Genomic DNA, 15,735 nt, shown 5'->3' with positions numbered 1-15,735 from the left:
GGTCTATAAGCTGTTAAACAGCGGTTCCTCCGTATAGCCATGTATGCTGAGGATTGTCGCAAGCGTCAGGATGAATCGGGCAATCCTGCTGATGTAGCGAAGCGCGAGATCTAACAGGCTAACCGTAAGGGACCCAGCGTCATGCAAAGTCTGCAGCGAAGTCTCTCGAACTGCGAGAAGCCCCATTGGCCTGTGCTTTTGACGAGAGCTTACGCTCGGTAACTAAGTTCAGGCGAGTTGAGCCCTGCCACTTTTTACTGACCGTGGCCGCCACTACTATCCGTAAACACCAAAATTTTGAACAACTCACGTGTCGTTTTTTATATAAACCTTATGAAAAACTTCGCAACTGTTATTATTAAACGTGCTCTGGTTATGCAGCAAGCTTCCTCCAGACAGACGACTGTTGCACTGAGTTGTGTTTCGATTCAGCCGAAGCGAGTTAGCGGACATACTTGATGGCTGTGCCGATGATGTTTCATATAAAAACCTTCAAAATGTGTTGTACTGCTTGTCCAGCGGTGGCTATTAAGTACTGCTTCGTATTGTACAGGTCTTATGTCTGAACGGGCTTTTATTCGTCGTGCGTGGTGCAGTGCACTAGAACAGCGTTTTTCCTCCGTCTTTCTTTCCATGCTCCTCATGACAGGGAGACTGATTCTTGAGCTAGTTGGTAGAGTGTGCTTATATTTGGCGAAGCCTGAAGCGCAAACAAGACACAGACGTGAGATATACACCAGGTACAGCGCTGTGTTCGGTGTATCTTTCACGTCCCTGTCTTTTTTGTGTTTTAGTCTTAGCCAAAATCCGCACCTGATCTAGAATTTCTTGTGCTTCTTTAGGCGCAGCCGCACAAACATGACAACGCAAATAGAGTTCGGCTCAAATTCAGCATTGGGAAGGTAAATGATGTCATAAAGCAATAAGCATCTTCATCAACCGTCGACGTTACGAGACGTATCACCTGCCTACAACTCGCACCGCCTGATCATTTGAGGGACCCAAAAAACGGTGTACGTTGTCTGACTGTTGCATATAACAAGTTCCAGGGAATGTAGAGCAAGCAAATATGTAACCGTACCTATTCTTGATGCACATTGTCAGAATATTTCCGAATTAAGCACAATCAAATTTAGGGGAACGCTGGTTACATACATCTCGGCAACGTTTTTTAGTACATCTTTTCAAGTGAACAAATCGTCGCTATCATTTCATTAGCGTTCTTTTAGACTCCCAGGGCTAGAACTAGACAAGAACACGGCCGCTCGATTGAAGCGCACTAGGTGCGGCCTGCTACGTCGCCTGAAACCGGCGGGAGGCGCCTACTTCCAGTCGCCACCGCCGCGGCGCCACCGTTCGGGGACAGCCGCGCGCGGAGAGCTGCGCCTGGCTGCGCTTTGAGGGAGGCGTCGGCGTGGTAGAAGCCTTTTATTTTAAGGATATAAGAGCTCGGCTTCACACAATTTGGCAACAGGAATTAGTATATACTGTCATGTCTAGTGTGACCATGTCAGCACTTAGCGCTTGCTCGGCAAGGATGTGTACTGGAGTGTACCATTTTTACCATTTTATTCGTCCCCTCGAACTGAGAAAAAAAAAAACGTAAAAAATTGAGGGGGAGCCCGGACCAGCAAAGCTTTTCCAGGCTTAAACCAATTAAAAATAAAAACGAGCAGCAGCTCGAGATAAAAAAAAACACTTTTTAAAAGCGATAGAAGGTATTAAAAAAAACAACAAAAACAAACAAACGGGGTCCATGTCGAAAGGTGGTCCACGCTGGTTTAAGAAGAATAAAAGGAAAACCCCAGAAGGTAGCATCCAGACCTGCAAGTGAAACAAAACACGAACCAGAACCAGAAAAGAAGAGAACAGCAGCAAAACCACCGTCCCACAAAATGACAAATAACAATACGGAGAGAGAGGCAGACGTACGAAACTCAAAGCATAAAAAAAGAGAGACTGGGGTAGAAAAGTAAACAGGACAGTCCCCAACAAAGAAATAAAAATCGGGTGAACAATAGAGAATTGCTGTCTCCTACGGCATTGTAATCGTTGGTCCACAAATTAAAGAGAAAATACTGATTTTAGCAATAGAAGAATCAAGTAAAAGAAAAAAATTGAGTGCCGACACCACAGACAAGAGGTAGGGGATGAGAAAGAATTGCAAAACCTAGACAAAACATTAAGAGAGAAAAAAAAAACTATTAAATCTAGTCTGATGTGAAAAGACGTCCGTCACTATGCCAGATTATATTAACCGCAAAATTCACGGGTAAGAGAAACGACGGAGGAAGATTCATATAAAAAAAAAACTACTGCACCACTATACCGGACTCGTGTGACCACCGCAGAAGAAAAGGCAAAATAAGTAAAATGTCACATATCACAGAGGAATAAGAAAACAAAAAATAACTCTACTCATTTCATAGCAGTATGCATTCTGCCCATACGGACCTGGCTCTGTTGACAAGAGTGCCTGCCCCGAGAAACTTATAGTGACGGTGGTTCAAGGCCACTCGATTGGAGAGCTCGCATTACCGTGATGTTGCATTCGGATCCAGTTGTTCGTCACATTAAAATGTGACCAAGCTGTGAACAATTCGAAGCTGTTCAGCTGCCATGGTAGCCTAATGCATAACCACTTAACTATGTCGTGAATTCCGTGTGTCATTTTCATACCATTTCCTCGTCAACCTGTTCTAAGCTGCCAGCGCTATCCAATAAAAAATGTCCTACTATGAGCAACCTCTGTGAAAATGCGACATGTAACCAACCTTTCTATCTCATTGTGACAAATGTTACGGTGGAAATATTGTGAGCCTTCTGTGAACGTTGTTTAATTTGTACATGCCATGATCTTCCTCTTTCATTTGTACATACCATCATCATCGTCCCGCGGCGCCGGCTCCGGCGCTTCTGGGTTTTGTCACCGGATTAAAACGCTAGACAAGGCATCGCTGGCCTTGCCGTCACGACCTTGCCGTCTCAACCTAGCCTTCTTTCACAAGTGGTGGAGGTCGAATTCGATCCCCTTGCTGCCTCTCGCTGGAGCTACGTTCCGGTCGCCGTTTGGCAACTACCAACATAATCATGTCCACCGAGAGCAATTCCGACCCGGCCGGACCCTCTACCTCAGCTACACCGATGCCTCCGACTCTGCCCACACGTCAACGCGACCCACCGCTGTTCGCTGGTCGTCGTGACGAAGACGTGGATGACTGGCTTGACACATATGAACGCTGCAGTGCCTATAACCGGTGGGACGATGCTTTAAAATTCCTCAACGTTTCGTTCTATCTAATTAAGGTCGCCAGAAACTGGTTCATTAATCGCGAACCCCACACTACTAACTGGACCACTTTCAAACAGCAATTCCGCCAATACTTCGCCGACCCGGCAGTTCGGACTGAGATCGCGAGAAACAAGCTCGCTTCCCGCCTTCAAGGTCCCGATGAATCATATGCGTCTTACATAGAGGCTGTTCTTGTAATTTGTCGGCGCATTAGTCCCACCATGACGGAACCTGAACGTGTGCACCACGTCTTAAAAGGGATCAATGCTATGGCATATCACACCTTAGTTGCCCAGAATCCTTCAAGTGTTGATTCAATTATTACGACCTGTCAACGCCTCGACCAGCTGCAGTCCTCTTGATTACAGCCCGGCTTCGCAACTGGTCCAACCTCTGCTGACCTTGATCTGCGGGCAATGATTCGAGCAATCATCCGCGAGGAGCTTCAAGCCGTCAATCCTTTCTGTCGACATGGCTGCGATCATTCTTCCGCACCTCCTAATGACGCCGTTCTCCGTAACATGATTAAAGAAGAGTTAGCTACCATCAGCCGCCCTATGACATCCGAACCTTCTGCAATCCGCCCAGCGCCGACCTACGCGCACGTCGCTGCATCTCCCCCTTCTTTGGTTCCCCCGCCCCAACCAGCACCAACATACAATCACGTCAATGCAATGGCGATGGCTCAACCTACACAACCCAATTACGCACCTTGGCGTCCCCCCCGACCAGTCTGCTATTACTGTGGTATTAGAGGACATATATCCCGCTTCTGTCGTCGCCGCCTTCAGAACGAGCGCCGTGGTTACGACATCTTCGAATGCGACATGCCTTCAACCTCATATTATCAACGCCGGTCTATTCCAAGCCCACCTCGACGATCCTCCCCACCTCCAGTATCTTCCTCTGAGCCTCGTGGGAACCATGTATCCCGACGCCGGTTCACATCCCCATACCGCCGCTCAGTTTCCCCTCTCCGCCCCGCAACCGTTCTCCCTGTCCGCCATCCGGAAGACTAAGTGTTGCAGTTTCCGGAGGTCAAACTGCACTCTGCGAACTTACTAAAAGTCCTCCTGATCGCCCATATAACGTGATTGCTGTTATCGCTGAAGGTTTACCGGTTGAAGCTTTGATTGATACAGGGGCTGCAATTTCTGTCATTCACGCTGATTTGTGCAACCGTTTGCGAAAAGTGACAACCCCATATGATGGGCTTGAACTCCGTGGAGCCAATGACGTCCCTTTGCGCCCTTCAGCGAAGTGCACCGTACGAGTTGTTATCGACGGCATCCGCCATCATGTGCAGTTTGCTGTGCTCTCACCTTGTGCGCATCTCATGATTTTCGGATGGGATTTTTTGTCAACTGCTTCAGCGTTAATTTCTTGTGGTGACCGTGTTATCCATATGACAGACAGCGATTTTGCATCTGACTTTTCTGAACGACATCATCCCCTCGTTGCCGCCGCTGATACTGTTTTGCCTCCTCAGTGCGAAAAACTGCTTACTGTTGTTTCTGACCACATCACTGACGGGGACGTACTCATTGCACCATCACATAGTCATCTTCCACGCGGCATCGCCTTCCCGTCAAGTCTTGTCCGGTTCCACAACGGCTCAGCGACAGTAGTGGCCAGTAACACTTCACGTGAATCCCTCGTGCTCCCAAAAGGAACTTCTCTGAATTGTATGGTGGATGTTCAACCTTTTTCCCTGATGGTGCTCACCGCCCCTCCGCCTCAGCAACGTGTTTCGTCAGACGTCTCTCTTTCTGTTCTCGCAAAGACTATTAATCCTAAACTCCCGCCGAACCAACGCAAAGAACTTCTGACATTGCTTCGACACCACCAAGCCATTTTTGATGCCACTTCCACACCTCTGGGACGGACTAGTGTTGCGCACCATCGCATCATTACTGTAGGTAACTCTATCATTCGCCGACGGCCTTATCGGGTTTCCCTCTCTGAACGAAAAGTAATTGAAGAAAATGTAAATGACATGCTCCATCGCAATATAATTCGTCCTTCAACAAGCCCATGGTCCTCCCCAGTAGTGCTAGTTAAAAAAAAAGGACGGCTCGGTACGCTTTTTTGTTGATTACCGCGCACTCAACAAAATTACCCGCAAAGATGTATATCCGATGCCGCGAATTGATGACGCCCTTGACTCCCTCCAAGGCTCCGAATATTTCTCGACCTTGGACCTTCGCTCAGGTTATTGGCAAATACCTATGCACGAGGACGACAAAGAAAAAACCGCTTTCGCAACCCCCGATGGCCTTTACGAATTTAATGTTATGCCTTTCGGACTTTGTAACGCACCAGCGACATTTGAAAGAATGATCGACACTGTACTTCGTGGCCTAAAATGGAGAACCTGTTTGTGTTACTTGGACGACATTGTTATCTTTTCGGCAACCTTTAATGACCATCTCACGCGCCTGAATGAAGTCCTCACCTGTCTCGCTTCGGCAGGCCTTCAGCTCAACACCAAGAAGTGCCACTTTGCAGAGAAGGAAATTAGAATATTGGGACATCTGGTCAGCCATGACGGCATTCGCCCAGATCCAGAAAAAATAATCGCGATCTTGAACTTTGCTCGTCCACAACGGACTACAGATTTGCGCAGTTTCCTCGGCCTCGCGTCCTATTTCCGGCGTTTAGAAGGCATTTTGCAACTATTGCTGCATCACTTCATGAGCTACTAAAAGCACGCAGCCCTTTCCTGTGGACCGAACAGTGCGAAACTGCTTTTAATGACCTAAAGCAGGCCCTTACATCAGATCCTGTTCTTGGCCACTTCAGTGACAGCGCTCCAACTATCCTACACACCGATGCCAGTGGTCACGGTCTTGGCGCTGTACTTCTGCAGCGTGATGCAACATCGCGTGAGAAAGTGATTACCTTTGCCAGTCGGACCTTGACTCCAGCTGAGAAAAACTACACCATTACCGAGCAGGAGTGTCTTGCCGTCGTCTGGGCTGTCCAAAAATTCTGCCCTTACCTATACGGTCGGCATTTCACAGTTGTGACCGACCACCACGCTCTTTGCTGGTTGTCTTCACTCAAAAATTTGACAGGCCGATTTGGCCGCTGGATTCTCCGGCTGCAAGAATACCATTTCGACGTCACTTATAAATCTGGTCGCCAACACCAAGACGCCGACGCTCTCTCTCGCTGTCCCCTTTCGGAATCAACTTGCTGTTTTTCTTCCCAATGCATTACCACCTCTGACCAGAGCCGACCGTCTCTTTGCCCGACGTATATCAGAACCGTTTGTTTTGACGACTCTGAGAACAAGCACGCTCTCCGCTCACAGCAATTAGCCGATGCCTACTGCCGTCCTATTATCGACCGCCTTATCGGCGTTTCGGACCCACCCAATGCTAGGCTTCGCCGACAGCTTCGCAATTTCAAGCTCGAAGATGGCATCCTACTCCGCTATGTGTATTGCCCTGATAGAACTCGCTGGATCCCAGTCGTGCCGCGTGTGCTTCGCCCACGTATACTGGCGGCTCTCCACGATGACGCTACTGCAGGTCACCTTGGTTTTGACAAAACCTACGACCGCTTGAGAAAACGATTCTTTTGGCCTGGCTTATCTTCCACCGTTGCCAAATACGTCGCATCCTGCCCTCTGTGCCAACGTCGCAAACGGCTGACTTCTTCGCCCGCTGGCCTTCTACAACCTATTCCTTGTCCCGCCACGCCATTCCACGTAGTCGGCATCGACTTATATGGTCCCCTACCTCTCTCCGATGGGGGTAACCATTGGATTATAACGGCTGTCGACCACCTCACACGCTACGCTGAGACAGCACCTGTACCGACTGGTTCCGCTGAAGAAGTAGCAAATTTCTTTTTGCAATCAATTGTATTGCGTCATGGCGCTCCTCGGGTGCTCCTAAGTGACCGCGGTACAGCCTTCTTATCGAAAGTCTTTGCCGAAGTTCTTCACGCGTCATCCACCCTTCATAAGACAACCTCAAGATACCACCCCCAGACTAACGGTCTCACTGAACGATTTCATCGCACCTTGTCGGACATGATATCTATGTACATCACACCAGATCATCGAAATTGGGATACTGTTCTACCATTCGTCACATTCGCCTATAATACAGCAGTACAGCGAACTACCGGTTACTCTCCATTTTTCCTTGTTTATGGCTGTCCTCCCACTACAATTCTTGACGCTTCCTTCTTTTCTACGCCCGACTACTCTACGTCAGTACCTGCCCATTTTGTATCTCGTTTGGCCAGATGCCGTCATCTTGCCCGCCTCAACACGGCAGCGTGCCAGGAAGACCGCAAGACTCGCTATGATTCTACACATCGAGTGGTCTCTTTTCGTCCTGCTGACGAAGTACTGCTTTATACACCATTGCGCACCCCTGGCCTTAGTAACAAATTCCACCACCGCTACATAGGTCCCTATGAGGTCATAAGCCAAACTTCCCCAGTGAACTACAAAGTGACGCCTGTTAATCCCCCAGCTGATCGACGCCACCGTGGAACTGAAATTTTTCATGTGTCTCGCTTGAAACCATTTGTGCGTCGCGATGCATCGGTTAGTTAGGAGCGGCCAGGCTGGCCGCTTCCGACCCCCCGGGCAGATAGGGTGAGCCTTCTGTGAACGTTCTTTAATTTGTACATGCCATGATCTTCCTCTTTCATTTGTACATACCATCATCATCATCCCGCGGCGCCGGCTCCGGCGCGCGCCTGGGTTTTTTCACCGGATTAAAACGCTAGACAAGGCATCGCTGGCCTTGCCGTCACGACCTTGCCGTCTCAACCTAGCCTTCTTTCACAATATGAAGATGTTTATGAGGTTAAATCTAGATGATAATCTGGGATCTTTGACTCAATTGGAGACCTTAAACTTTGTACGCCAGAACGCTATCCGTCATGGCTTCCCGCATTTTGCATGACCGGACAAAGTAATCGTGCTTGATAGAGTCGGTCTGCCTCAAGGTGCTACGTATATTCGCCGAAAGTTTTTATTACTATTTTTATTGGCTGCTCGCAAACCCATACAATTTTGCTGGTTCGTAATTTTGAATGGAAGAATGCGCATCTAGTGTTGCTGTTGTGAAACTCTTAGCTGCGATCACAAGAATGTTCACGCGTCAGAGCGAAATTGCAGCCGAGATTCAGCGAGCAGCCGACTACGCTTATTTAATGGCCACACAAAAGAAGGAAGAAAATTACCAATCGCAGACGGAAACCCTTAGCTGTGATCACAAGAATGTTCACGCGTCAGAGCGCAATTGCAGCCGAGATTCAGCGAGCAGCCGACTACGCTTATTTATTGGCCACACAATAGAAGGAAGAAAATTACCAATCGCAGACGGAAACCCTTTCTTGAGAGAGGTTTATGTCATAGCCATAAACATCGCTCCACTATTGAGTTGACATTTCCAGCCCAGCTCGCTATCAGTGGGGGCAGCAACTTTACGGTATCTTGCATAGCGCCTTAGCATGGGCACGATCATTGTTTTTATAGATTAGCTGCAGGTACTGTGTACACTGGGAAAACAATGATGAAACCAAGTTTACACAGCTTGCTACTTCGCCGGACCTCTTCAGACTTCATCATCCTGTTAATGAAGGTGCTCGTAAGCTGACAAAGCTTGATTACTTCCTTTGCAGGGTACATCAAGCCTCCACTGTCCTTGGTTTTCATTAACTTGTAACTGGTCCAGTTGACTCATATTTCCTGCAACAAGCTCTTGCTCGACTGACATGTCGCCTCAAAACCATTACCAAATATCGCCTAAATTAAGCAACAACCTGGTAGTGATAAACAAAACTTAGGGTTCTTAAGTCTCCTTGAGGAGCCTCGTTAGAGTGCCCGCACTTTGCTACCTGCTTATTCACCGTCCTGTAATTGCTGCCTCTGTCGCATATCATTAGAATGCAGCCTTACGCCACCGCATTATATGAAATAGCACCCTACACATAAGTATATAAAGCACCTTTTTACCGAAGCTGTAAAACGTGCCCTATAGGAGTATAGTGTGCCTGACTTAGGATCTAAGGGCCCGCTTTCAATAATTCCCATTTCACTCTTACATCTTATTGACTCTCTCTGGTTTGGCAGCTCCTGCCGCATTGTGTTTTCATTGCGCCAAAGGTGTTTGGCCATATCACTAACTAAAGTGCCTCTTACCAGAAAGGTTTTTTTCCGACTTTCCGCCGACAGACCGGGCGCCGGAGTTTGTGTGGAACGTCGCTTTTCATTTTATCGCATCGGCTCAAACAGTCTCAACTGTATAAACGAATGTTGTATGCACAGGCTCCTTTACTTAAAAGGCCCCTCAGACTAGCGCGGCAAAATTTAGAACAAATTGCATGCTTATTTAAAAAAAAAAAACCTTTCGTAGCTTTTTCTGATATGTCCTCGCAACATAACCTGCGAGAAAAGCTTCTGGTGCTACCTAATCTTCTTCATCTGCTTCACAACCCATCGTTAACAATTCTAGTTCACTGACCAGCTCCCTGGTAACTAAATAGGTTAAACAACGTGACGGGAACTAGCGCGGTTGTTCCGTCTTCTTCTCCTGTGTTCCCGTCACGTTGTTTGCACGGTTAACCTATAATTAATCACCAACAAGTCCAATCTGCTGTCCCTTGTAGCAGATTCAATGGCAGCTGATAGGGCATTTTGCTTCAGCATCTGGACTTTTTAACCTCAGCGCCGCCTTCATTTCAGAGGAAGCGAGTGCATTTCCACTCCTCGCTGCTGTCTTTGCCTCAAGCGAGCTCAGGAGATAAAATTAGAGGGTCTCTTAGTTGTCTCTTAAGCGGAAGACGGCGAAAGCTCACCCTTCTCCTATTATTTGCCTCTCATCGTTTGCCACAGTTCGTCATGTCAAGTCGTCGTTTGATATATTGGTCGTTTCTCAGTCATGATGAGTCTGCCTGCGTAGTCATTGCAGCCCTTATCACTCATAACTAAGCAGGTTACCCATTTAGAATCAGCAGTGGCCATTACATGTCGCCGTTTCACATATTGGTCATTTCGTAGTCATTAACAGTAATGATGAGTCATGCCTAGCTATTATAGTCATTACCACACATCGCTAAGCACTTTTACTCATTTCTAATCAATTGCGGTCATTACATGTCATAGTTTGATATACTGGTCATTACAAATTATTTTTCATTATTACCCATATTAGTCATTAGCATTAGTCATTACCTCAATCAATGTCTGTTTATAACTTTTATTGATTACCTATCACCATCAATCATTTTCATTCTTAATCTCCCTCCTTGCATGTCCACTTTTGCGACTGGCACACCAGTGCACAGATGCGACGCACAGATAACAGGCACAGCTTCTGCGCATAGATTTTCGCTTCATAAGCCTAGAACGGCTTTCGCCTTAAAAAACAAACTCATCCAGTCTCAACGTTAACGTGCTTGCACACGCGCACACAAAAACGTTTGCGTTTACCACGCAGACGCTAGGCGAATGCGCCCAGAAAGGAAGCAAACCACGCTCTCAGAGCCGGCGACCCCGGCGGCGACGTGTCCCCGAACAGTGGCGCCCTCAGCAGAAATAGCGGGCGCAACTGTAAACTCCCTAAGGACGCGCTTGCCCAATGACGGCGGCGCGACGCAGCAGGCCGCACCCAGTGCGCTTCCATCGAGCGGCCGTGACAAGAACCATGGTTGAAACTTGCTGGCATTTCTTTCTCAGTTTCTCTGTAATGACGCAGCCCTAAACAATGTTCACATTTCTGGCATTCAGTTTGCTTGTTCCTTTGATATAACAACGGATATTCCACGAGGAGAAAGCTAAACATTCCGAACGAAATCCAAAAGTTGCGACTGTTTCGAATGAAATACATGGTAGACATCCCAATTCTGGGACAAGAGATCGAACTTCATAACGCTTCACTCGCGGTTGCCTTAGAAAGCGGGAGTACGGCATCCAGTCGATTAATAGAGGGCAGCGATTTGCAAATTCCACGAATGGTGGCGTCCCCACGCGGCCCCCATCGTGAGCTGTACTGAGAGTATAGGGCTTCTATGCCCCGGGTACCTTAGAGATCGCGGTTGCGGCGGTCGCTTTACGATGGAGGCGAAAATCAAGGCGTCCGTGCGCCGCGCGGTGTCAGAGCACTTTAAAGAACCCCGTGCACGTTAAAGAATTTTCCGGCGTCCTCCACAACCGGATCGCTCATAGCCTGAGACACGTTGGAAGTTAGACCCCATCGTTATTTTTTCTTGTGTGCTGCACCTTTCAGTTTTAATGTCTCCTTTTTACACACGGCAGACTTGCGTGACGAACAATGTTTGTGAGATGCTTTTGCATGCTTGGTGTAACCCGCCGGTGCAGCAGCGACCCTGATCCGCGCAATCCTACACATGTTTGTTCTGGCTGAACGGCTGCAGTGAGAAGCAATGAAAAAATATTTAAATCACTAGGTCAGTAATAAAATTGCTGGAGGGATGCTGTGATCATTTCGTCCCTCTAGAGTGTCTCTTCCCTTTCAAAAATAGATATTGAATTTCTGTTAAGCACGTAATGTGTTTTTGATGAGTCATCAACCACTCAAGGAGATTCAAGATTAGATGTGTTTTAACATCAGATCCGCAACAGACTTTCCTTTGAGATCACACAAGAAGTTTTGTGCTTGGAAAACGAAACAGTATTTTTGGGTAGGAGCTAATGTGGAAATACATTGACTTTCTCAAATGAGGAAAAGTATACATCACTAAGTGAATATATATTCTTTCCTTGTTAACTGCACACTTTCAGAGCCCTATGTTTGCATTTCTGTTTAGCATATGTAGGATGTTGCCTAAGAAACAACTTTTATGTGTTTTAACATCAGATCCGCAACAGACTTTCATTTGAGATTACGCAAGAAGTTTTGTGCTTGGAAAACACAGTATTTTTCTATAGGAGCTAATGTTGAAATACATTGACTTTCTCAAATGAGAGAAAGTATACATCACTAAGCGAATGTATATACTTTACTATGTTTTCATTTCTGTTTAGCATGCACTGTAAAAACAAAAACAACTTTTTGGACATTTGTTTCATTCAAAACACGCTTACACCCTGAGTCTTGGGTGTTTGTGCCATTGCAAATCACTTCTTGCGAAGCGAAGGGGTGCTATGTTTGGACAATTTGCTTTAGGGTGTTACGGGCAAGGATATTGTTGTGTACGCGAACCGACGCACTGCCACACCGCCTCCAAGCAAACGGACGCACGGCCGCCCCATTTCCAATGCCTCTGTGGCATATGGCGCATGCCGGTGGTCATTATGCAGATCTCCTAGGGTTAGGACGAAGTTGAGAGATGGCCTTTTGATACTATCCTTGTCTCTTTGGGCTAAACCACTGATTCGATGTGATTGTTGGTGGGCGCCTCTTGTTTGCTTGAAAAGAGGCGGCGGATTTCAAGGGGCTCTATTCATAGCCTACACTTGACTGTCTGCTAAAGTGGGTGACTAGTTTTGTGTCCGCGCTGAATTTACGTATCCACCTCTTTTGATACCCATCTCTTCTGATGAGTACGCTCCAAGATGACGCGTCCCTCTAAGTTTTTTTCTCAGTGATTTCAAAAGAGGAACAGACAGCATGGTGGCTACCGCAGGCACCAAGACGCACGACTTGTTGAGGATCGACACGTGGTGGGCAACGCGTTCATCTTTCTGGCGGCAGGCTTCGAGACTACAGCTACATCGCTGGGCTTCTTGGCCTACCTGCTGGCCACGCACCCTGATGAGCAGGAGCGGTTGTGCGCCGAGATGGACGCCGCCTTCAGCGACAACGAGCTCACCTACGAGGGCGTGCAGTCACTCAAGCGCCTCGACATGGTGGTCCAGGAGGCACTGCGAATTTACCCGCCTGTGGTGTTGTTCGTCAGCAGACGCTGCCAGAAGGACACCACGGTCATGGTGAGCCCTTAAGCAAACGAATTATCGGCGTAATGCATCAGAGCGATTTGTAGTGTATGCGACAAACGTGGCACGCGAGTGCCATGTTCGTCACGTCAGTGTACGAGCCCCGTCATTTTTGCTATTTCCACGTCATTTGCTACCTTTCCTTTTGCAATACCGCAAGGTCTCTTGATTCTCTAAGAGAACGTAATCACGTGTTGACGCTTACCACAACTGCAGGCTCTTTATCTCTCGCTAAATATACCGCTTTACTCGTCTGACGACTGCTCCCAAGTTGTTTCCATATTCGTCAATGTTTATGTCTGGCAGATGTTCCTGCGAGATTTTCTGGCTAATAGATAAGAGAGCCTTGAACCCTGTACCGCTAATCTGCATCGCATTTCCTCCCCCAGGGGCAGTTCTTCCCTGCTGGAGTAAACATCATAATCCCCACATGGCACCTACACCACGACCCGGCCCTGTGGCAGGACCCGTTCCTGTTTTGCCCGGAGCGTTTCGACCCGGAAGCAAACCGACCTCAGCAGCCGGCCGCCTACCTGCCGTTCGGCCTGGGGCCCCGTGTTTGTATCGGCAAGCGGTTCGCTCTTCTGGAACTCAAGATGGCCGTCTGCCGCATTATGAGGGAGTACCGCCTGCTGCGTTGTAAGGAGACCGAGGAGCCACTCAAGCTCGTCGTGCCCAGTGTGATCGTCAACCCGGAGCAAGGAGTGCTTGTCAAGTTGGAGCGGCGGCGTAGAGCTAAAGCTAACGCGGACTTGGTGCCAACTTATGTGAGCCAAGAGACAGCCGCTGCATAAGGCAAGATGTACCCTAACAGTCGCTGATCGAAAAGCTTTATTTGCAATTTTGTTCCGCACTGCAATCAAACCCTCCAGACGATGCGATAAAAGGCCTTGCATCATTCCACCAGTGGGTAATTATTTGAGAGGTAGTGGTTTCTCTTCGTACAAGATCGCTGACGTCTGTTGAAACAAGCGTAATCAACATAATATATGGTTATCAGTTTCAGTGCTGAGGGCAACATATGGGAAGAAACCTTCAAGGATCGACTTGAGAATCAAATGAGTTTGCAATTTCTTCGTGGTAAGAAATATGAAACATGCCATGGGCCCAGTATGGAGACGCCATTGAGACATATGGAGACGGCCTAGCCACTGAAAGTGGCTAGGCTGTAGCTTTGAAAAGAGCGCACGGAAGGCAAGTTGCCGCTGCTAATCCGCCGCTGCAAGGATAGCCGACGTTCGCGCAAATATTTTTTTTCCTGCCGACTTATTTCTTTGGGATCTGCATGGTAAAACATATTCCTTTGTGTAAAATGAAAGTTCATGACGCTGCAACCATCTGGGGTAAAAAAATACATATAAGCGCCAAGCGCCTCCTGCAAACGAGAGCTTTTTAAGCGGCCAACTGCCATGTGGAACACAGGTTTACTGGAGCGTCTGCTTCATTGACGAACCAATTACTAGGGCAACAAAGTTCGTCACGCACGTGAGCGTTATATGGTGTGAGGAACAATGCCTTTCACGCTTCAGTATGCCTGGGTCCTCCCTTCATGGACGCAAATAAAGTTATTAATTTTATTATTCTGTTTTATTACTATTCCTTTAATGAACTACAGTTTCTGTTGCTATCGCTTATATTTTCGCTCAACTGCGCCTCTGCACTGCATGCACCTTGCACATGCGGCGCCTCGTCCCAGCGCTCCATTTTATGCCGCCAGTCATCACCTTCCTGTATCAATGCATCGGTCGGATTTACTAGATTTTCGGGAGATACGCCGCTCTACCGCATAACCACCGCAAAATTAGCACTTTCTGTATAAAATATGGGCATTCGTGTCGATTATCTATACCCCAGCGCTAAGCTGAGAGTACGACGGAGTAGACAGTCGCGTGAGTAGCACGCGATCTGGTATCAGCGTTTACCTTGAAATCACCAGTGCATGAGTCGGTAAATGTTAACTCAGGTTTGTGAGTGTAGCGGATTCGAACGCAGGTATTTCTCGTGAGAATGAGCCACTACGGAACCCCGTAGCTATTGCCGTAGACGAACACGCCACTTGTTTGTCACTTTCTCTTGCTGTGCACTGCATGTCGTCTTCGTCAATAACTTCCATCTTTGCGTAGTGGATTCAAACACATCGCTATCGTATTGCCCTCTTCAGAAGCGTCAAAGTTGAAAGACGGTTTCAGTGATAAACTTAATCCATGCCCCGCAATTTGGCTCGCCAATTCCTAATACCGCTTTCGCGTATCTAAAATTGAAATCTCAAAATTGAGTTCACCCACGTTCACAACCGACTCGGTCCACCCCCTAAATCTGGATGGCCTAGCACCAAAATAAGGCAAGAAAGTCCTGAAATGTGGATGAACACTTGCTTTTCGGAAGCTTTCATATGGTAGTATGTTATTGGCGGAGTCAAACTGTAAAACAGTATTTGTGACTAAACTCACGCAGCCATCTAACGCAGCCTTTAAAACTGCGACGGCACCATAGTCTGGTTAGTAACTCACCGTGA

The 15,735-nt window shown here is 47.6% G+C and overlaps 1 protein-coding gene across 1 annotated transcript in view; it reads left to right on the top strand.

The window, feature by feature from the left end:
* Positions 1-14,800, top strand: part of LOC146171653 (cytochrome P450 3A4-like) — a 112,481-nt gene extending 97,681 nt beyond the window's left edge. The window contains exons 6-7 of the mRNA XM_084586473.1: positions 12,911-13,214; positions 13,610-14,800. Of these exons, the coding sequence (XP_084442599.1) occupies positions 12,911-13,214; positions 13,610-14,014 (709 nt within the window). The 3' untranslated portion in view covers positions 14,015-14,800. The remainder of the gene's footprint in view (positions 1-12,910; positions 13,215-13,609) is intronic.
* Positions 14,801-15,735: the final 935 nt, after the last annotated feature.

The sequence above is a fragment of the Amblyomma maculatum genome, unplaced genomic scaffold, assembly GCF_055883805.1.
Source record: "Amblyomma maculatum isolate TAMU_Amacu unplaced genomic scaffold, ASM5588380v1 scaffold_19, whole genome shotgun sequence".
NCBI lineage: Eukaryota > Metazoa > Arthropoda > Arachnida > Ixodida > Ixodidae > Amblyomma > Amblyomma maculatum.
The sequence above is the reverse complement of the archived record's forward strand: the minus strand, read 5'-3'. Positions and strand labels throughout refer to the sequence as shown.